This window comes from Bos taurus, chromosome 22, assembly GCF_002263795.3.
Source record: "Bos taurus isolate L1 Dominette 01449 registration number 42190680 breed Hereford chromosome 22, ARS-UCD2.0, whole genome shotgun sequence".
In the NCBI taxonomy this organism is placed as follows: domain Eukaryota; kingdom Metazoa; phylum Chordata; class Mammalia; order Artiodactyla; family Bovidae; genus Bos; species Bos taurus.
The window spans coordinates 13,340,129-13,362,135 of NC_037349.1; the positions used below are offsets into that span (position 1 = coordinate 13,340,129).

The following is a 22,007-nucleotide window of genomic DNA, read 5'->3' on the forward strand; positions in this document are numbered from 1 at the left end:
AGATTTGGGTAACTTCTGAAAGTCTGCTGGCAACACAGGAGACCTGGGTTGGATCCCAGGGTGGGGAAGATCCCCTGGAGAAGGCAATGGCTACCGACTCCAGTGTTCTTGCCTGGACATCCTATGGACAGAGAAGCCTGGAGGACTGTACAGTTCATGGGGCTGCAAAGAACTGGACATGACTTTGCGACTAACACTTTCTCTTTTCTGGAAGTGTAGGTGATGCTGGTGGGGTGAAGAACAGGAAAATCAACTAAAAGTCTTTAAGAAACACTGAGATTCCATGTCACTTCCCCACCCCTCCCTGGGAGCAGTGTAGCAGGAATTTTTGGTGTCGGGGAACAACAATAAATATTAAGTCCTTCCCCTTGTAACCAAAACCTGCTCATCTCTTGAGGATGCTGCTTCCCCAGCACCATCCCTCACATCACATATTCTGGGTCCTCTTTCTCTGTGAAAGTTTCAGGCCACTCTTCACCTCTCACTTTGCCCCAAAACCTCCACCTTTGAATCCTGTCATCAGGCTGGAACCTCTGGGTCACATGCCCTTTGTTCCTTGAAGATGTTAGCTCATCACCTGCTGTCACTCTGCTCAACATTAATCTTAATTCTTGGTGTTTTCAGTGGATGAGCCTTCCAACAGCTCACCTCTCATTTTCTTTCTTACCCTTTCATTTTTCCTGAACCACTCCTTGATCATATCCTAGACCTCTTCATGATATAAAACTTCACCCCTCTGTAACCTCAGCACTTTAAATATCTTGACCTGTCTTTCTAATTTCTTCCTTTTAGAATCCTGATGCTAACAGTCCTTCAGCTCCCACTGTTCCCCTCTTTCACTGCTCTTCACTTTCTTCATGCCTGTTCTTTCTTTATCCTGCTTAAAGTCCATGGTCAGTTATTAGAACAGTTCCTCTACATTCTCCTTTAATGGCCTTGCCCTTTTCTGGCTTTGGTATAGACACAGTTGGCAGGACCCCATCTCTGACTAAATGCAGTTCTTTGCCTTCTTTGTGCCTGCGTCCATTCTACCGAAAGTAGTCAGGGAAAAGCACATTGTCATGTGGAATTATCCTGCTTGAGGTTCATGATAAGTAACTTCAAGTAGGCCCTTAATGCCTCCTACATCATACCGTATCTCCAGGCTTCCCTTCATTTTCCTGGTCTGCTGCTCTGTACCTCCTCTCACAAACCTTCCAGACCCTCCTGCCCGGTCGTCACCAGCCTCAGCTGATAGATTGTGCTCTCTGCTGGGATAACTGAGCTCCAGGGAGTGGCTGTGCCTTCAGCCCTGGTGCCAGAGTGAGGAGACACAGGTGGGACCCTTCCTCATTTCTTCTCCTTTTCAATTTCTAACATCTGACCTTCTCCCACCCACTTCTCATCTCATGTCCTAAGGCAGCTCTGTCACGTTCAGCAGCCCGCTTCTACTTCCTAATTCCCGGTCAGTGTGCGGTTGCAGACATTTTTTTTTTTTTTTTTGGTCATATTGTGTGGTTTATAGGATCTTAGTTCCCCAACCAGGAATTGAACCTGGGCCCACAGCAGTGAAAGTGCAAAGTCCTGTCCACAGGACCATCAGTGAATTCCCCAGAATCTATTTTAACATGTTTAAGCAGAAAGGGATTTGCTACAAACCACTAGGTAGCTTACAGAATTCCCAAAAAGGAACCAAGCTGGGCTGTCACATAGGCATGCTCAGAAAAGGGACCAAGGACAGCACCAAGAGGCTCCAGTGGAAACCCAGCAGCTGCTGGTGCCTGCTGCTGGACTGGCACCCTCACCACACCGAAGAGAGGGGCTAGACCTCCAGGAGGCTTGCTACATGCGCTGAGAAAAACCAGGTGCATCCACATCCGTTTAAGGATCCTGACTATAGGGTCTCATGACCTTTATTTCCATCTTCCAAGTTGTACCTGCTCAATGGAAATTGGTTGTATGTGTACATCTAAGGAGCAAGGGCTTCTGGGAAATAGTTTTGAATTCTGCCTCATAAGTGAGATTTATAAGGTGGAGCAGTCCTAAAAAAAAAAGGGAAAGGATTTTCAAAACATTTGGGGCAGCTTTTATAAAATATCAAATATTCATTTCAGGCATAGAAAATGACCAAAATCTCTGAAGAATACACTATATTCATGGGTAGGGAAGGTCAATATCCAGATTTCAGTTTTTGCCAAGTGAATTTTTATGTTAAAAGTAATTCCAATCAAAATTTACAAGGGAAGTTGTCTGTGTGTGCGTGCATGTGTGTACGTGTGGAACCTCACAAATCGATTCTAGAATTTATACAGAAGAGCAAAGGACAAAGAATAGCTAAGAGATTTTTGAAGAAGTTGGCTGATTTTGTGCTACCAGATATTAAATATATTGATAATGAAAAACAACAAAAGCAAAAACAAAGCTGACCTAAACTTAACATACACTGTAATATGATTTATGTGAGTTAAAAGAGCAATAGAGTGTTTAGAAATAGACACATTTTATACACAGTTACACACATTTATACAAAGTACAGAATTATAGAGAAAGTATAGAGTGATCAGCATCAGTGGCACAGGCTGAGGAAACATACTTCCTCTCCTCTTCTTCCTCCTCTCTTCTCCTCTTACTACTTCTTTCGTTCTGTCCCACATTCCAGGAACCCAGTCCCAAATGCTGCCCCTCAGTGGTCCAGCACTCCCCACCTTTGCCCTATTTGTTTTCTGAAAGCAATAGTAGATGTTTTGTTTCTAAAATATCTTGAATTAAAGATTCTCAAAGTGCTTTACAAAATGTGGTCTTTTTACACTTCTATAAGTAGATCAGTACAAAAAGCTTATTTTATGGCTGTTCAGAAAGAAGTTATATGATTTGCTTTAAGGTAAAAATCATATTGTCTTATTAACTTTTTTAAGATTTGTTTATAGCTGTGCTAGGTCTCCATTACTGTACTCTGGCTTTTCTCTAGTTGCAGCGAGTGGAGGCTACTCTTGTTGCGGCACACAGGCTTCTCATTGCAGCGGCCTCACTGGGGTGGAGCAGGGGCTATAGGCTCTCAGACTTCAGTAGCTCCATCTCGCAGGCTCTAGAGCGCTGGCTCTGTAACTGTGACGTATGGGCTTGGTTGCCATGCGGCATCTGTGATCTTCCCAGTTCAGTTCAGTTCAGTCGCTCAATCGTGTCCGACTCTTTGTGACCCCATGAATCATAGCATTCCAGGCCTCCCTGTCCATCACAAACTCCCGGAGTTCACTCAGACTCAAGTCCATCGAGTCAGTGATGCCATCCAGCCATCTCATCCTCTGTCGTCCCCTTCTCCTCCTGCCCCCAATCCCTCCCAGCATCAGAGTCTTTTCCAGTGAGTCAGCTCTTCACATGAGGTGGCCAAAGTACTGGAGTTTCAGCTTCAGCATCATTCCTTCCAAAGAAATCCCAGGGCTGATCTCCTTCAGAATGGATTGGTTGGATCTCCTGGCAGTCCAAGGGACTCTCAAGAGCCTTCTCCAACACCACAGTTCAAAAGCATCAATTCTTCGGCGCTCAGCTTTCTTCACAGTCCAACTCTCACATCCATACATGACCACAGGAAAAACCATAGCATTGACTAGACGGACCTTTGTTGGCAAAGTAGTGTCTCTGCTTTTGAATATGCTATCTAGGTTGGTCATAACTTTCCTTCCAAGGAGTAAGCGTCTTTTAATTTCATGGCTGCAGTCACCATCTGCAGTGATTTTGGAGCCCCCAAAAAATAAAGTCTGACACTGTTTCCACTGTTTCCCCATCTATTTCCCATGAAGTGATGGGACCGGATGCAGGGATCAAACCTGTGTCCTCTTCATTAGCAGGTAGATGCTTAACCATTGTGCCACCAAGGAAGGCCCCAAGTCATATTATCTTAAAAGCTAGCTAATATATAAAAGAATATCTTGCTTAAAGAAAATATTTTGAAACTTCTATTACAAGAAGCCCAGTTGTAGGGCTGGCTCATCTATTTCTCATAAATGAATCAGTAATGATTGTTATTTCTACCAAAATATTTCGCCTCACTAGTTACAATGTGTGTTAGTTGCTCAGTCCTGTCGGACTCTTTGTGATCCCGCAGGGTGTAACCTGCCAGACTCCTCCGTCCATGAGATTTTCCAGGCAAGAATACTGGAGTGGGTTTCCATTTCCTTCCCCAGGGGATCTACCTGACCCAGGGATTGAACCCAGGTCTCCTGCATTGCAGGCAGACTCTTTACTGTCTGAGCTACCAGGACTGTTACAGGAAATTTCAGTTGGCCACAATTTTCAATTTACCCCATTACCACCTTCTGAAGGACACCTTGAATTGTTTTAGTCATGACCTGTGGCTTATGGGATTCAGTTTCCCAACCTGGGACCGAACCCTGGCCCCTAGCAGTGGAAGTGGAGAGTCCTAACTACCAGACCACCAGGGAATTCCCCTTGGATTTTAATAATGAGAAAAATATCTACTTTACTGGTGCTGTTTACCATTTAACATTTAAGCACAATGCACTGAAAGTTAGATTTTTCTATATCAGGTTTGTATTTTAAAAAACTCCAGAAATTGTAAATGGCCTTGCTTCAGGACAGTGACTAGAGACAGAACTGAAATGTATCAATGCCCACTTTCAGCTGTAATCTTTACTCTGTAAGAAAAGCAGTCTCAGGTATAGCAGTTCTCAGTGTATCAAATAAATACATGGGATAGATGAATTTTCTTCTTGCCCTTGTTTTGCCAGCAATCTTAGCAGTTTAGTTATAATTTGTTCTTCAGTGACTGTTGGCAAATTGGTTATCTAAGAAACGAGTGAAGTTCATTAGATTCTGTCAATAAAAGTGCAAATAATGAGTCTCAAAGGTATAGGCAGCAAAAATATGAAGCCAATTGTGTCTGTTCCTAAGAAGGTTTTCTTCATAGCCACTGTTCTGGGAACAGGGCAGTTTTCTTGTACCTTTTCAGCTGTCTAATTTTCCATAAACAAGATGCCTAATTATTATTTTTTTAATATTTATTTATTTGACTGCATTGAGTCTTAGTCGAGGCATGCTATACCAATCTTCATTGCTTCAAGTGGGATCTTTCACTGTGGTGCACAGAATCTCTACTTGCAGCTGGAGGGCTTAGTTAGTCTGAGACATGTGGGATCACAGTTCCCCAACCAGGGACTGAACCTGTGAAGCAGTGCAAGACAGACTCTTAACCACTGGACCAGCAGGCAAGTCCAGATGCCTAATGATTTTATGAGCAGTTAAGAAGAGGTGCCTACATTATCTCCACTTTTAAGCTCTTGACCATATAAAGTGGCTTTTAAATTTCTTTTTTTTTTTTTCCTAATTAGAAATACATGCTTTGGAGCAAAAATCTTGTCTGGAAAAACACCTAGGCCTGAATTTCACCACTTGTAATGCTTTGGTGAATATACACACACACACACAGTGAATGTGCATGCATGCATGAATTATAGTTATGCATACTCTGTCACAGAGTTCTTTTCAGTTAGCAGAACACAATGTATGTGTCCTAGTAAACAAATCATCTGTAGTATCACGTGATATTGCACTGCATGGATTTCTCTTCTTCCTGGAACTAATATCTTATTATTGAATGTTTAGGATATTTCCATTTTGAATCTCTCTAAATACTTAGATGAACATCTAGTACATATGTGATTGACACAATTATGATTTATTATTTTTTACCTCATTCCATTTCAAAGGAGTGGAATATTTCTGTTAAACTAAAGGCCTCTTTGATACCCAGCCCAAGCTTGTCCTGCTCACTGTACAACAGGCCGATAAATTGAAAGGTGAGTCGTTGGGGCAAGGAATAATGACTTTAACTGGAAAGCCGGCAGGCCAGGAGTGATAGACTAATGCCTTGTCGCAAAGAACCCTCTTCCTTCAGCCAGAATTTGGGCTTCTGTTGCACAGGGAAGGGGAGGGCTCACTGCAATGCCAGTGGGCCAGGGGGACCTGACCCTATTATACCTTCTGTTCTTCTGTTTCGCTCTTATTATTTTCCCAGAGCTGCTCTATAAATCATAAATGGCCCTGCTTTTCACGTTGAGAAAGCCAGCATTGGTGCTGCTGTCCGAGGGACGCTGGAGACAGTCATGCCGTGGGCAGCCTCGTGCACAGGTTCTCTGTCTCTGTGGGTTATTTAGTCTCTCCCCGGTTACTCAGCAACATGTTCCCTCATTACCATTGTGCTTGAGGTATGTTACTAGAGGATTCAGGAAAGTAAGGGAGTAAACCAAAAAGAGAAATATTTAGAGCTCAGGAAATGGAGGATCCAATATTCACAGAGTAGTGAAGGGATGGGAAGAGAGTTGTACGCCTGTCCTAGGCAACAGCCCGTTTGAATTGAGTAGGACGATTAAATACTGTGGGGGTTAGGCCTCCAGGAAAAAAGGACAACAATATTCTAATTCCAGGCACATCATTATGCACTGTCAGAACACCAAGGAGTAAAAGAACCTAATTAAGAGCTTCTGCGGGTGTGTGGGAGTGGGGAATAGATCACATACATCGAGGAAGTGGAATCGAAATGGCGCGAGACTTCTCAGTAGCATCATGGGATGCTCCAAGAGAGTGGACAGTGCCTTAAAAATTCTGAAGAAAATTATTTTCAACCTAGAATTCCATCCCTAGCCAAACTATCCATCAAAAGTAAATTAATGCAAGTAGAAAAAGTGCTAACTATAAATGTACTGAGAGTACTGAAGCTGTAAATCACTTTCTGACCATTATAATAAAGATTGGTTCAGGTAAGAATCAATGGATGCTCAGTCTAGAGGGAAATTTAATGAGGATCAGAATATTTGTTTAATCTTCAATGTTTCCCCATGGAAGCTTATTAGTTGCAAGAGAAATCACAAAGTATCTACAAATTGCACAGCACCTTGACTGTATTATCAAAATTAACACCACCAAAGAGGGGAATTTGGAGATTGTATCCTTCATATGTGATGCCCTGAGAAAAGCACATCACTTGTGAGTATTCTCGTAAGGGATGATTATCCCAAATCTAATCATGGGGAATAACCAGGCAAACCCAGTATGGTGTATTTCTATTCAAAAAGGTGATTCTGTGTTCTTTTAAAATGTGTCATAAAAGACAAAGGCTGAGCAGGTATTCCAGATTAAGTGTGACTAAAGAGATATGATGCTAAATGCAATACCTGAGTGGATGGTCTATTGAAGGAAAAATAAACTGCTATAAAGGACATTATTGCAACATTAAAATATAGACAATAGATCCAAACTGGATCAATATTAAATTTACTAAAGGTTAACAGTATTGTTATTATGTAAGAATATTCTAAGGAAATATACACACTGAAATATTTATGGATAAAGGGCCATGATGTATGAATATTACTTTTTAAAATTATTTAATTAGAGGCTAATTACTTTACAACATTGTAGTGGTTTTTGCCATACATTGACATGAATCAGCCATGGGTGTACATGTGTCCCCCATCCTGAACCCCCCTCCCTCCTCCCTCCCCATCCCATCCCTCTGGGTTGCCCCAGTGCACCGGCTTTGAGTGCCCAGTTTCTTGCATCAAACTTGGGCTGGTGATCTATTTCACATGTGGTAGTATACATGTTTCAATGTTATTTTCTCAAATCATCCCACCCTCACCTTCATCTATTTCACATGTGGTAATATACATGTTTCAATGTTATTCTCTCAAATCATCCCACCCTCGCCTTCTCCCAGAGTCCGAAAGTTTGTTATTTATATCTGTGTCTCTTTTGCTGTCTCTATAGGGTCATTGTTACCATCTTTCTAAATTCCATATATATGCATTAATATACTGTAATTGGTCTTTTTCTTTCTGAATTACTTCACTCTGTATAATAGGCTCCAGTTTCATCCACCTCATGAGGACTACTGATTCAAATGTGTTCTTTTTAATAGCTGAGTAATATTCCATTGTGTATATGTACCACAGCTTTCTTATCCATTTGTCTGCTCATGGACATCTAGGTTGCTTCCATGTCCCAGCTATTGTAAACAGTGCTGCAGTGAACATTGGGGTACACGTGTCTCTTTCAATTCTGGTTTCCTCGGTGTGTATGCCCAGCAGTGGTATTTCTGGGTCATATGGCAGTTCTATTTCCAGTTTTTTAAGGAATCTTCACACTGTATGAACATTACTCTTAAATATTTCAGAGAAAATGATCATCTCTCTCCATCCATCTACCCCTCCCTCCCTCCCTCCCTCCATCCATCCATGAGAGAGAAAGAGGAGAGACAGAAAAAGAAAAAGCAGATATTAAAGAATATGGAACAAAATGCTAGTAACAGGTCAATGTGCATAAAAGGTAACACAAGTTTCATGTAACTATTCTTATTCTTAGAACTATTCTATAAGTTAGAAATATAAAGAAAGTAATATAAACGTGTTTTCAGACATCCAAGGACCAAATAGTTTAACCATCATGTTACAAGATGTGCTTCAGAAAAATAAGGAAGCAATGTAGAAAAAAACTACAGATGATCTAGGAAATTGGAAATCCAGCACAGGAGAAGGAGAAAAGGAAGCCCCAAGAAGGCAACAGTAATCAGTCCAGACTGGAACAGAAGGATGAAGCATGCCGGGAGATAGATCTGAAAAAAAAACAAAAACAAAAAAAACAAATGGGGACTGATAGATTACTGGGAAGTGTTTGAGTGTTCATAAAATTATTGTTTCACAAATCTGTAGGAGAATTTGGGAAAAAAAAAATAAGGGGCAATACAAAACAAAGCAAATTTCAAAACAAAAAAAATCCAGGCAACTATGAAGTACAGGAAAAGCCAAAAATTTAAGAAAGAAAGAAAAGATAATCATAAAACACACCATGACTTATCAGGTAATGATATTTAGTCATGATAAGTAAACACTGCATTTTTATAGTCAAAATTTGTGATATATTGGGAAAACAATGGAGTATAGTGAGATGTAAAAATTACATCCTCAATGATCACCATCAGAACTCAACAGATTCTAAAAACAACCCTGTGAAGAGCAATGTAAACGTACGTGGCAGCTGCTGTCGTTTGCCCACGAAACAGCCAATCCATTTGTTCCTCTTCTGGATTTTGTTCAGCATTTCCCTCCTTCCACTGGCCATGTGTAGCAGGGGCATCCCCAAAGGGGAAATGCTGCTTGGTCCAAGCTGATCATGCTGGGCTTACACCCCTCTTTTTACCAGCCAGGGCATGGCAGTGTGCTTTGGTTCTAGCTGATGACACACTAGGGAGGGCTTCTCAGGGGTTTCAAGGAGTCCACTTTACATAGCAAGTGGCCTTTAGGCACTGTCATTTCTGGATGTGGTGTTCAGAGCTCCTGAGTCATCTTGTGAGCCCCATTCACAGCACCTTCTCTGTGGTGCTCCTTATCAGGAGGAGCTGTGCTGTGGAAGACAGCACAACTGTCTTGCTTCTGGGTTTCCGTCCCAACCAGAAAAGCACAAAGCCTACACTGCATCTTCTCCCCGTCTAGTTAATGTCCTCCTCGTTTGACTTTCTACCTACTTTGAAACCCAGGTACGTTATGGAGACATTGAGAAACAAGCTGGCAGAGACCTTCAGGGAACACCAGCCGACCCGAATTGAAAAGGCTGTTTTTTAGAGACAGTCCTCAATACCATTCAATGCAGGAGGGCCCCCAAGTGGTATATTAATAGCAAATGCCTATTTAAAATGATTTTTATAATGATAAGATAATTATATCACTGCTGTGCTGTGCTGAGTTGTGTTCAACTCTTTGCAACCCCATGGACTGTAGCCCACCAGGCTCCTCTATCCATGGAATTCTCCAGGCAAGAATAGGAGTGAGTTGCCATTTGCTCCTCCGGGAGTCTTCCCAATCCAGAGATCGAACCCGAGTCTCCTGAGTCTCCTGTGGTGCAGGTGGGTTCTTTATCACCAAGCCTCCTGGGAAACCTCTTTGTATCATTAGTAGTTCCTTTTAATTTCTTGGGCAAAGTTTAGTGGGTGAAGAATTGAGATAAACTTGTATTTCCTCTTGGAGGTACTTCACATGGGTAAATGAGGCCACATATTTGAAGGTTAAGGCCTGGCTCTCAGCAAAGAGCCCATGGATGGCTCTGTCTGGCAAGGCCACTGCTGGTATATAGACAACTGGAGGTCCATAGCTCAGGTTAAATATGCTCATTGGTCCATCTTATTGGGAGAGTATCAGTTTAGTTCAGTTGCTCAGTCGTGTCTGACTCTTTGTGACCCCATGGACTGCAGCACATCAGGCCTCCCTGTCCATCACCAACTCCTGGAGTCTACTCAAACTCATGTCCATTGAGTCGGTGATGCCATCCAACCATCTCATCCTCTGTCGTCCCCTTCTCCCGCCTTCAATCTTTCCCAGCATCAGGGTCTTTTCAAATGAGTCAGTTCTTCCCATCAGGTGGTCAAAGTATTGGAGTTTCAGCTTCAGCATCAGTCCTTCCAATGACTGTTCAGGACTGATTTCCTTTAGGATGGACTGGTTGGATCTCCTTGCTGTCCAAGGGACTCTCAAGAGTTTTATCCAACACCACAGTTCAAATACATCAATTCTTTGGTGCTCAGCTTTCTATATAGTCCAGCTCTCACATCCATACATGACTACTGGAAAAGCCATAGCTTTGACTGTATGGACCTTTGTTGGCAAAGTGATGTCTCTGCTTTTTAATACCCTGTCTAGGTTTGTCATAGTTTTTCTTCCAAGGAGCAAATGTCTTTTAATTTCATGGCTGCAGTCACTATCCACAATGATTCTGGAGCCCAAGAAAATAAAGTCTGTCACTGTTTGCATTTTTCCCCCATCTGTTTGCCATGAAGTGATCTGTGGTAGTTAAGTTCCATAAAGTCACTGTGAACACTGAATTAGTAAATATAGAAGAACCCTTCTCTCAGGGGAAATACAGGAGTAGGTTTCTGTGAGACTCTGGCCATAGTTTCATCAGCTAATAAAAACATGACCTTATTTTATGTGTGTTTTATTTTAGAGACAAGTTATTTCATATACATCATTGATTCATTAATACTGAACTCATGGCCAACAGTATCATAACTCATGCCTGAATTAAGTTTATCTAACAGATGTATTTTCTCCATAAGGCGCATCACAGCCTTCTTGCTTTTAGGAACACTGGATTGCATTTCAGGACATAAATGCAATGAGCCATCCTAAGTGGTGAAATTACTAACAAAAAGTGGCACAAAAGTGTGAACAGAGTGACATTAAATAAAACTACAGAAAAGGCATTTGTGTATAGCCTAAAGGATGAATGAAGGCAGAGTCCCCTTGATCAACCTCATCTAGGAATATGCAGAGTGGGTGACTCAAGGCTTTTGCCAGTCTTCACACGTCTGTGAATGACCACAAAAACACCCAGGGTATTGATTTTGGGGTTACTAATGAATTTTCTGAGTATAGAAATCCACAAATATAGAACCTGTGAATATTAAGAATTGGCTGTATGCATCTTTTAAATATAAGAATTATTTTAAAAACGTAGCTTCAATTACCATTTTTGCTCCTAGATTCCTTAACATTATGGAGTAGCCATCACAATTCACGTTTTCCCAACTGTCTTATTAAAGCATCTTTATGAATCCATGGATTTAATCATAGCTGACATGTTTGAATTCATTTGCAAAGATTATCATGATTCATTTTATTACTTATCTTTACTATTATTATTACCCATGCTCAGACTGTCCCATCTTTGGCCACTGGGAGTTCTATTTGTTCAGGCAGCACTGGTTCCTTTTCATGAGAAATGGCCCATAGAGAGCCTGCTACGGGTGCTCATGCGATCAGCACTGTCAGTTTCCAGTGGACAGAACTGGGGAACAGGAAGTACCTGTCTGTCTATGTATCTGTCTACCTATCTAGCTAGCTATCTAATCAATCATGAAATAACATCATAAATTTGAACCTATGCTTCCTTTTAAGGTTCTGGATTATATGATTTTTACTCAGTTCTTCTAATACTTGTATTTCCTTCTTCCCACAGCCAGAATCTTCGTTCTCAAAAACAACATGAATGATAAAATATCATGTAATTTTTCAGTAGTTTTATCTGACATTGCATTACCCAAATGACAAGTCTAAAATAGCAGAACCACAGTAATATCATTACTGAAAAGTTACTCTGTTGCTGTTTTTTAAAGTTGGCGGATAGCTGCTTTACAATATTGTATTGGTCTCTGCCACACATCAACATGATCAGCCACAGGCATACATATGTCCCCTCTCTCTTGAACCTTCCTCCCGCCTCCCACCCATCCCATCCTTCTAGGTTGTCACAGAGCACCTGATGTGAGCTCTCTGTGTCATACAACAAATTCCCCCTGGCTCTGTTTTACATACGGTTATGTATATGTTTCCATGCTGCTCTCTCAGTCCGTCCCTCCTCCCCCACTGTGTCCACAATTCTGTTCTCCGTCTGTGTCTCCACTGCTGGCCTGCAGATAGGTTCATCGGTACCATCTACAGTCCTTTTTGTACTTAGGATGCATCCCACTAGGGGAACACAAATTCTTATAGCTTCTCTTTGTGTAGTTTTGCTACCAAAATGGATACACAGTTAGGTTCATTTATTTTTTTATATTTTGGGATTAATATTTTAAAATTGAATCACACAGTATCAAAGACATACATAGAAACCAAAATATATGCAAGTCTAGTTTGTATCTATCCTTGTCTCATACGCTCTATACCTTTCTTTATCCTATAGAGAACCCTTAAAACCTTTTTGTGGTTTATTTGTCCATGGAAAAAGAGAATTAAATCTGTATATATTTATATCCTTTATTATAGAAATAGTAGTATACACATTTTTATGCACTTAAAATCACTTTAACAATGTATCTTGGAAATTACTCCATAGTAGATGGAGATACTCATTATTACAATATAGTTATATACTACTCTGTCATAAGGATGTGCATAATTTATTCAGCCAGTCCCAGACTGTGGCATTTTAGTTGTTTTATGGCTTAGCTTTTATAGAGTGTCCTTGTACACCTCTCTCTTTTTAAAGAAAGATTTATCTATGACTGCAGTGTGATTTTTTAAGATTTATTTACGGCTGCGCTGGCTCTTTGTTGCTGTGCGTGGGCTTTCTCTAGTTGCAGTGAGCAGGCGCTACTCTTTAGTTATGGTGTCCAGACTTCTCATTGCAGTGGTTTCTCTTGTTGCAGAGCACGGGCTCTAGGGACCGTGGGCTTCAGTAATTGCAGCTCACGGCTCTAGAGCACTGGGTCAGTAGCTGTGGTGCACAGGCTTAGATGTTCCTTGGGATGTGGGATCCTCCTGGACCAGGGATCAAACCCATGTCCCCTGCATTGGCAGGCGGATTCTTTACCTTTGAGCCACCAGGGAAGCTCCATATATCTCTTTTATATTTGCCAGTATATATTTGAAATAGATTACAAGAAGTATGATTACTGAATCAAAGGGTAAAAGAATATATAATTTTGCTAAATATCTTCAAATTCTCTTCCGTACAGGTTATTCCATTTGCATTCCTTCTGTGTGCAAGCCTGTGTGTTCGGTCACTTTGTCTCTGACTCTTTGCCACCCTAGGGACTGTAGTCTACCAGGCTCCTCTGTCTCTGGGATTCTCCAGGCAAAAACACTGGCATGGGTTGCCATGCCCTCCTCCAGGGGATTTTCCTGACCCAGGAATCAAACTGGTGTCTCCTGCATTGCAGGCAGATTGCTTACCCACTGAGTCATCTGGGAAACCCCTGTATTCCTTCTAGCAATATGTAAAGGTACTGGTTCTTCCAAAGTTTCATTAACTTTGGAAGTTAGTTTCAAGAGTGTACTTTTGAGCTTTTTTAATTTTGCTAATCTTTTGGAAAGGCAAGAAATATCAGTATAATTTGCATTTCTGTTATTATTGCCCAACTTTTGGAGGAAAATACAATGTATTGGTAACATATAAAATAATACATTTCACAGAAACCTTAATCTCCTTTCTTAAAAAGTTAATGTAGCTGCACCAAATCAACATTTCCAGCTGGGGTGACTGGCTGGGACTGAGTCCAGCTGTTCACGTTAGATGGGCGTGTGGTTCCTAGTTTAATACAAACTCCACTCTGCCTCTCACTGGATTATAGGACCTGCCTTTCCCTGTCAGTGTTCTATCTGTCAGCCCATCCCTTGACTTGGAAAGTAGGTGTAACAGTTTGTTGCCAGAAAATGCGGCATCATGAGCATCACAGTCACAGAACTGTGGTGGCCTCTATCACACTGAGCATTTGTTGCCCTGCCTCTGGGGTGGTTGGCTGGGTGGCTGTGCTGACATTAGCTGGGCTCACTCACATGTCTGAGGGTTGGTTAGCTGTCAACTGATCCAGATGATTTTTGACTGTATGGTTATACAGCCACACACAGAGTGTGATCCCATAAATGTAGAGCACAGCATGTACTGGGTGATGTGCTCTTTGTCCAGATGCCACTCACGCAGGTGCCCTCACTGCTAGGTTTCTGGGGGGCTATGTCCCCCTTAGAGCCATGTGTCCTGTTGTTCTTGGGGTGCTTCATCCCCTGACGACCCACCCCCAGCGCTCTAGTCTCAGACATCTGCTCGCTGTCAGCAAGGACTTTTGCTTCTACCAGGTCCCTTGGCTCTGTCAGAGATGGGAACATGGTCTCATCTGCTGAACCATGCGGTAGGGCAGAAGGACGGCAGTAGCAATGTTGAGTTGATGAGAAGAAGGCGGAGCGCCTGGGGAGAGGGATTCCTATCAGCTGACCACGTCTGGACTCAGACCGCAGCTCTTCCCTGGCTCTTCAGCTGTGGGCCCGCCCTGCAGATTCTGGACTTTCCAAGCCTCCACAATTGCATGCACCAATTTCTTTCTTTCTTTTTATTATTGGAATATAATTGCTTTACAACGTTGTGTTAGTTTCTGCTGTACAGTGACGTGAATCAGCCATACGTATACACATATTCCACCCCACCCGTTTAGGTCATCACAGAGCTCCGAGATGAGCTTCCTGTGCTTTATGTTAATAGCAAGTTCCCACTAGCTATTTATTTAACACATGGTAGTGTATATATATGTCAATCCTAATCTCTCAATTCATCTCAGTCACCCTCCTCACTCCCGCCCCGTGTCCAAATGTCTATTCTCTACGTCTGCATCTCTATCCCTGCCTTGAAAATAAGTTAATCTGTACCATGTTTTTAGATTCCACATAAAAGCAATAATATGCAATATTTGTTTTTCTCTTTCCGACTTACTTCACTCTGTATGAGTGACTCTAGGTTCATCCACATATCTACAAATGACCTTATTTCATTCCTTTCAGTGGCTGTGTAATATTCCATTGGCTTCCCTAGTAGCTCAGCTGGTAAAGAATCCGCCTGCAATGTGGGACACCTGGGTTCAATCCCTGGGTTGGGAAGACCCCTGGAGAAGGGAACAGCTACCCACTCCAGTATTCTGGCCTGGAGAATTCCACGGACTGTATAGTCCATGGGGCTGCAAAGAATCAGACACGACTGAGCAACTTTCACACACACACACATATGCATGAGCTCATTTCTTTAAAACTTTTTTAAGATGCAGTTTATATTTATTTATTTTGGGCTGCACTGCGTCTTTGTTGCTAGTTGTGGCTAATGGGGGCTACTCTTTGTTATGAGAGGGCTCTCACTGCAGTGGTTTCTCTTGTTGTGAAGCACGGGCTCCAGGTTGAGGATGGACTTCTGAAATTGTGGTGCAAAGGCTTAGTTGCTCTGCAGCATGTGAAATCTTCCAGACCAGGGATTGAACCTGTGTCCCCTGCATTGGCAGGCACATGGTTATACACTGGGCCGCTAGGGAAGTCCCTGCATGAGCTAATTTCTTAGACTCTCTGTACACACACACCCTGTTCGTTCTGTTTCTCTAATACAGAATGTTAGCGAAGGAAGGGCTTCAGCCTGCATTTTTGCTTGTTTCCTTCTAAGGCAGTTTAAGAACAAATATGCTTCACCATGGTGAGAATTCATTTCCTGCAGTTTTACACAAACAGATGACTATTCCTTACATAAACAAAATGCTGCCTTCATTTCTTGTCTCTTATAACTCTGTTCTTAGGATTCCATCCCTTCTCGTTCCGTGTTGCACTCTGGAGATTTCTGGAATTAACTGACAATGTGTGGTCTCAGTGCCAGATAAGTGTTCTGTAATTCCCAGGGTTTCTCCCGGTGGGTTGAATGGGGTGGTGAGAGAGTAGGACTGATGTAAGAGAAGCCTTTTCACCCTGCCACAAACCTTTAGAGGCTCTTTGTAGTTACACGCCTCAAAGATTTAGACCTTCCCTAAGCACTATTTGTTTTCAGAAACTGTCCTGGGTTCCAAGGCAGGTTCCATTCAGGCCAAACCCAACAAAAGAGATGGTGCAGCCATAAGAATACATTGAGCCATTTTGTCTCATTGAACCTACTAGAATTTGGTTACTTATTTTTGGCTGTGTGGCATGTAGGATCTTAGTTCCCTTTCAAGGACTGAACCCACCACCTGTGCATTGGAAACCCAGCGTTTTAACCACTGGACCACCAGGGAAATCCCACTGAACCTAGGAGGATTTATACTCAAGTCTTAAAATTGGAAGGCTCTGTGTGTCTTGGATATTCTGAGTTTTGTACCAATGGCACCACTGACACATGGGCCTGACTCATCCTCCAGGATCCCTGAGCGCACACGAGAAAGATCTCAGTAGCCAGACTCGGAAAAGGAGAGGAAGAGAGGGCACAGCAGGCACACTAGACTCTGCGTTCAGTGGCAGAGGCTGGGCTGCTCCTCTTCCTATCACATTATTCTGCAGATATTCCATGGAGTGTTTGTTCTAAACGTCCTCTGATTTGGCAGAGGCACCTTGGCATCACGGGGAACTGGCATCTGGGAGAAGCACTGAAGGTGCTTTGCAATGGGCGCTGATTTCTAAATGCTCATAAATTCTGCACGCTGTGCATACAACCAAACACATCACAAACACACGCTCTGAAAACCCTCTTATGAATTCTTTTCGATCTGTGCCTCTGCAGAGAACACGGGTGTCATCTGATAAATAATCACATGGCCTCCCAAACCCACAGTGGGATGAACGAGGGAATGATGGGCTTGACTCCCCATATCTAGAACCTCTCAATCCCCACGTTCCAACATTAAAACTCACTAGTGGAGGTGGAACCCACTCCAGTGTTCTTGCCTGGAGAATCCCAGGGGCAGCAGAGCCTGGTGGGCTGCCGTCTGTGGGGTCGCACACGACTGAAGCGACTTAGCAGCAGCAGCAGGGGGGGTGGAGGGGTGAAGGGAAGAAGGGGAGAGAAGGGAGAGAAAAGGGAAATAGCCAGGCACCAGTGGAGCCACAGTTCTTCTCTGGGGAGAGACTGATGTGAGGAAGATGAGGAAATATATCTACCACAGCATACAGGTTTTTGAGTCAAATATATCTGGGTTCAAATCCAATTCCTACTGCTTACCAGCTGCATGACCAGAGGCAAGTCACCGAAAGCCCTGAGCCTTAGTTCCCTTATGTGTACAAAGAGGGTAAGAGCTAACTACCTTGGAGAGTTGCTGGCAGGCTAAGGTCATGATTGTGAAGAACACGGCACACAGTGGGGCTTCAGGAATGCTAGCTTCCTGACAGCTTTTCTTAGATGAGCGCTCTGAGAAGTCAGTGCCAGACTCTGGCCTGACTTGGCTTCCCCTTTGACAAGCAGTTATGGCAGGCATGGATGTGTGTCCACCCAGGTGGGGGTGTGCTTGAGGAAACGTGGTTTGAGGTGAGATGAGATTATCCCAGCGGGAGATACCTTTGTCTACAGAGAGGACATGATTTTCAGAAGATCCGTTTAATTGCATGAAGTGGAAGCACCTGTCAGTACAATTTTCTGGGGGCTAGAAACCCACATCAGTTTCTAAAGTCAAAGTCTACCAACAGGTAGGTCTCCTGTGCCACTTATTCACACCTGTCTTTGGGGGCCATAGAATTTAGAAGATTTTGGAAGACGCTGTTGGGATAGTAGATGAGTAGAGCATGAATCTAGGGGGAACAGGAGGAGGACTGCAAATACCATGACATCAGGCAGTTCAGACAATTGCTGGGGAAACACAGGAGGGCTGAGTAGTGCAGCAGAGGCAGTGGGCTGTTGAGGCAGGGATTCTCTGTAATGTTTCCATGGTATTTAAAGTGCTTTTCAGCTCCCAGGAGAAACTGTACAGATGTTGGTTAATAAGCTTTCCTAGCTCTGTGGCCTCTTATTACATCTAAACTTCTTTAGGTTCAGTATTCTCACTTGTAAAACGGGGAACGTAACAGTACTAACCTAAGAAATGAAGATGAAAAGCAATGATGCTTATAAAGCCTTAGCATAGTTTCTAGCACATATTAAGGTCTCATAAATCTTAGTTATTATACAAAGACCGTTTAAGTGACTAGTGCAACACAACAATGAATATGAATTGATTGCAACAAATTTATTAGTTTTTCCTTTTGGATTGCTGTTGCCATCTAGCTGTTTCTGTTTGGTTTCAGTATCTATTTATATGTGTAACTACAAAAGGGAGCTGGGCTGGAGCAATGTGAAGCAGATGCTTAATTGCAAGAGAATCTGCGTATACAGTGTGTGAAAGGCCCCCATCATAGGGCTTCCTAGGTGGCAACAGTAAAGAATCTGCCTGCCAATGCAGGAGACATAAGAGACATGGGTTTGATCCCTGGGTTGCGAAGATTCCCTGGAGGAGGAAACAGCAACCCACTCCAGTATTCTTGCCTAGAAAATCCCATGGACAGAGGAGCCTGGCAGGCTACAGTACATGGGGTCGCAAAGAGTCAGACATGACTGAGCAACTGAGCGCTAAAGGTTCCATCATAGGGCATCTGAAACAGCAAAGGAGAAGTCCCTGGACACCACAGTACCTGCGGCCACAGGAGAGAAGCCATTCCTAGTTCAGTTACTATCCTGGCCCTCTGTCATGTAGTTGCACGAATTGAAGATGCCTTTGTAATTAAAACCTTTCTGGACAGAGGTGCTGAATTTCTCCAAGTTGGGCCTGGAACATACATACAGATACATGGTGGGAAGGGGCTCTAAGAATAAATGCTAATGGCTGTTTCCTAAACTGTGTTACAGATTCGAGTCCCAGCAGGACTTGTATCTCTAAAAACAACACAGTTACAAAACAGAACAGACTCACAAGCACTTATTTCGTGCCAGACACCACCGTAAACACTGTACCAATCTGTGAATTCATTTAATTATTAAACTTCAGCAGCCCTTTGTGGGGGGTACCCCCATCATACCCATATAACAGACAATGAAATAGGCAAACCCAGTTAGTGAGTGGTTCAGCCAGGTTTCTGGAACTAGCTGGCTGAAGTTCTCAACCCGTACACATTTGGCCACTGAAATAGTGGGCACTACTCTTCCCATTTCCAATTCTCCCACAGCGGTGTAGACACAGGGCCCAGGCCGCGTGGGCACATCTGGAGCAACGTCCCTGTTATCTGGAATGGCAACTACAAGTAGTGTACACCTCCTGGGAAATCCTCAGGACTGGAACCATCCAGCCGCTTGCACCGGATTCCCAGGTGGGCCAGTGGTGAATTCGCCTGCAAATGCAGGAGACGCGGGTTCGATTCTTGGGTCTGGACGATCCCCCGGAGGAGGAAATGGCTACTCCAGTATTCTTATCTGGGAAATTCCATGGACAGAGGAGCCATAGGGTTGCAGAGTCGGACACTACTGAAGCGACTTAGCACACAGCACATACCTGGGCCCAGAGGCCGAGATATGAGTAGATTAAGGGGTGCCGCGACACCCAACCTCTAGTCCCCTGAGCGGCTGGAGCACAAGGGCGGAGGGACCAGCCCCTAGTTCTGTGTTACCGCGCCCACCAATGACGTCACGGGCAAGCGCCTGTCCGAAGCCCAGCCCCTTCGGGTTACGTGAGGTCGCGCCGCCGGAACCACCGAGATGGGCGGCCTAGAGGGATGGTGGACACCTGCGCTGGGTTCTGCATGATCTTTGAGAGAACCGTTTCTAGGGGTTATGAGGGAAAGGGTAAATTCTGGCTAGCTCTTCTTGCCAGTCCCGTTAGGCGCCGGCTTCCTCGTTTTCCTTAGCGCCTCGTCAGCACGCTGCCCCTGAACTCGCCTCCCTCTGACCGGATGCCCCGGCGTCTCGGCCTCACAGAAGCCGCCGAGGTGGCTGCGGGCCTCTAGAGTCCTGGTCCAGTCCCTTGCCCACCGAGGCGTGATCTTTTTTTGTCTAAAAGAAGTTGGCCTAACAGCCCCCTGTGGCCGGTACTGAAGTTTCTGATGTTTGGGGTCTCCTGCTTGCTTGGGTGGAGAGCCTCTTGGGGTCTCCCGTCACCTGATAGCTAATGTGACCATGAATATTTCACTCAGTCCAAATCCAGTTATCTTTGTCTCCTCCATAGGCACTTTTGGGAGTCAGTGACGTGGTCCCCATAAGCACTTTTTTAGGTTTTTAAATTTGTTCAGACCCAGCACTGTAGGGGCCGAATTGGTCATGTGTGTCTCGGTCCACTCGGTGTGAATGGTCCCAGGAGCGCTCTTGGGCAGAGGAGGCAGGTGGTGGATTGTCCCGAATACCAGCTAGAGCAATTCATGAGGAGGTGGGAGCGATCAGCCAGTGGAGGGCTGGTAGAGACTCCTGCCAATGCTGGAAATGAGATGGAAGACTGTGGGCGGTTGTTGGTGATGTAGAAAAGGGACCATTACGCTCATGGCTCTTCTTGTCTTAGCTTTTAAGGTTCTTGCTTTTCCAAACCGGGAAGAGTGCACAGAGCCAGGGGACATCAGCCATGCTCCAAACCACTTGGCCTCAGGTGAGCCTACCTTCATTTCAGTCTTAAAAGTCACATTAGTTATCAGGTCATTAGGAAGGGACCTAAAAGGCCTAAGTTGGCGAGGCTGTGGTTTCCCCCTTGAGTCCATCCCCAGGGCTAAGGTTGTAAATACGTGGTGGGGGAGGTAAGAGTCTTGTGTGTAGTGTGAAGAGTTTGGACATACAGGTTTAAGTAAAAAAGGGGGGACTCACGTCAAGAAATTCCCTCAGAAAGTGAAAATCCAGATCATGTTGTACAAATAAAAGTTGTGTGCACAGATATAGAAAACAACCTTATCTAGAGGGAAACACGTTGGGGGTGGGGGATAAATTAGGAATATGGATTAGCAAAAAAAATAAGGTTGCTAGGTGAGAAACCGCTTGAGAAAAATTCTCAATTGAAGAGATTCCTCCACAAATACCAGATGTATCCCAGAGAGACCTGCATTGTTCTTTCCATATGTACTTTCAGACTAGGCACGTAGTGCTAGTCTGAATAATGCAGACAAGTTCTCCTTTCTCATGGAGGGTACTTTTACCAAAAACAAGTAAGTTGATATCATAAGTACCTGTTGCTCAAGTACCGTGCTTCCTAACAGTGAGGGCCACAGGTGGGCCGCATCAGGATCACTTGGGTGCTCATTAAAATCACTAGTTGCTAGGTGCCACCCTAGATCAATAATCATCCTGGGGAGGAGGGTAGGTCGGTGTCAGGAATCTGTTGTAGCAAGTTCTGTGGGTGATTTTATGCACCCTCTCAAATTTGAGAAGCCTCAAAGAAGCTCCCTTTGAAGGTGGTCGTCAGGGAAGCCCTCATGGAGCTGGTCACATGAGCTTGAGACCTCATGAAAGAAGTAAAAATAGGCTGGAGAACTACTGGAGAGAGAGCCAAAGCTGAGCTTTCCAGAGAGTATAGCAAATGCATCAGCCCTGAGGTAGGGGAGAAAGCTGGGTGTATTCTAGAGACAAGTAAAGGTTAGAGGAACTAGTTCACTGTGAGGTGGGACAACGAGGCACAGCTAGTATCTCGGAGGTCACTGTGAAGACTCTGGTCTCACTTCTGAGTTCAGTAGGAAGATGCTAAAGGATTTTAAGCAGGGCATGTGAAAGGAATGGATTTATATATTAAAAAGATTTTTGGCCTATACTGGTGAGTTGGTTGC

At 43.7% G+C, this 22,007-nt stretch overlaps 1 protein-coding gene across 3 annotated transcripts in view; it reads left to right on the top strand.

Annotated features, from left to right (window-relative positions):
• LOC132343483 (zinc finger protein 621-like) overlaps positions 1-22,007 on the top strand; it is a 54,304-nt gene that overhangs the window by 6,171 nt on the left and 26,126 nt on the right. The window contains exons 1-2 of one of the 3 annotated variants that reach the window (XM_059879986.1): positions 19,966-20,297; positions 20,762-20,845. In XM_059879986.1, the coding sequence (XP_059735969.1) occupies positions 20,822-20,845 (24 nt within the window). In that variant the 5' untranslated portion in view covers positions 19,966-20,297; positions 20,762-20,821. Of the gene's footprint in view, positions 1-19,965; positions 20,298-20,761; positions 20,846-22,007 lie in introns of those variants that run through there. The other 2 variants (XM_059879985.1, XM_059879987.1) reach the window with 2 other exon arrangements.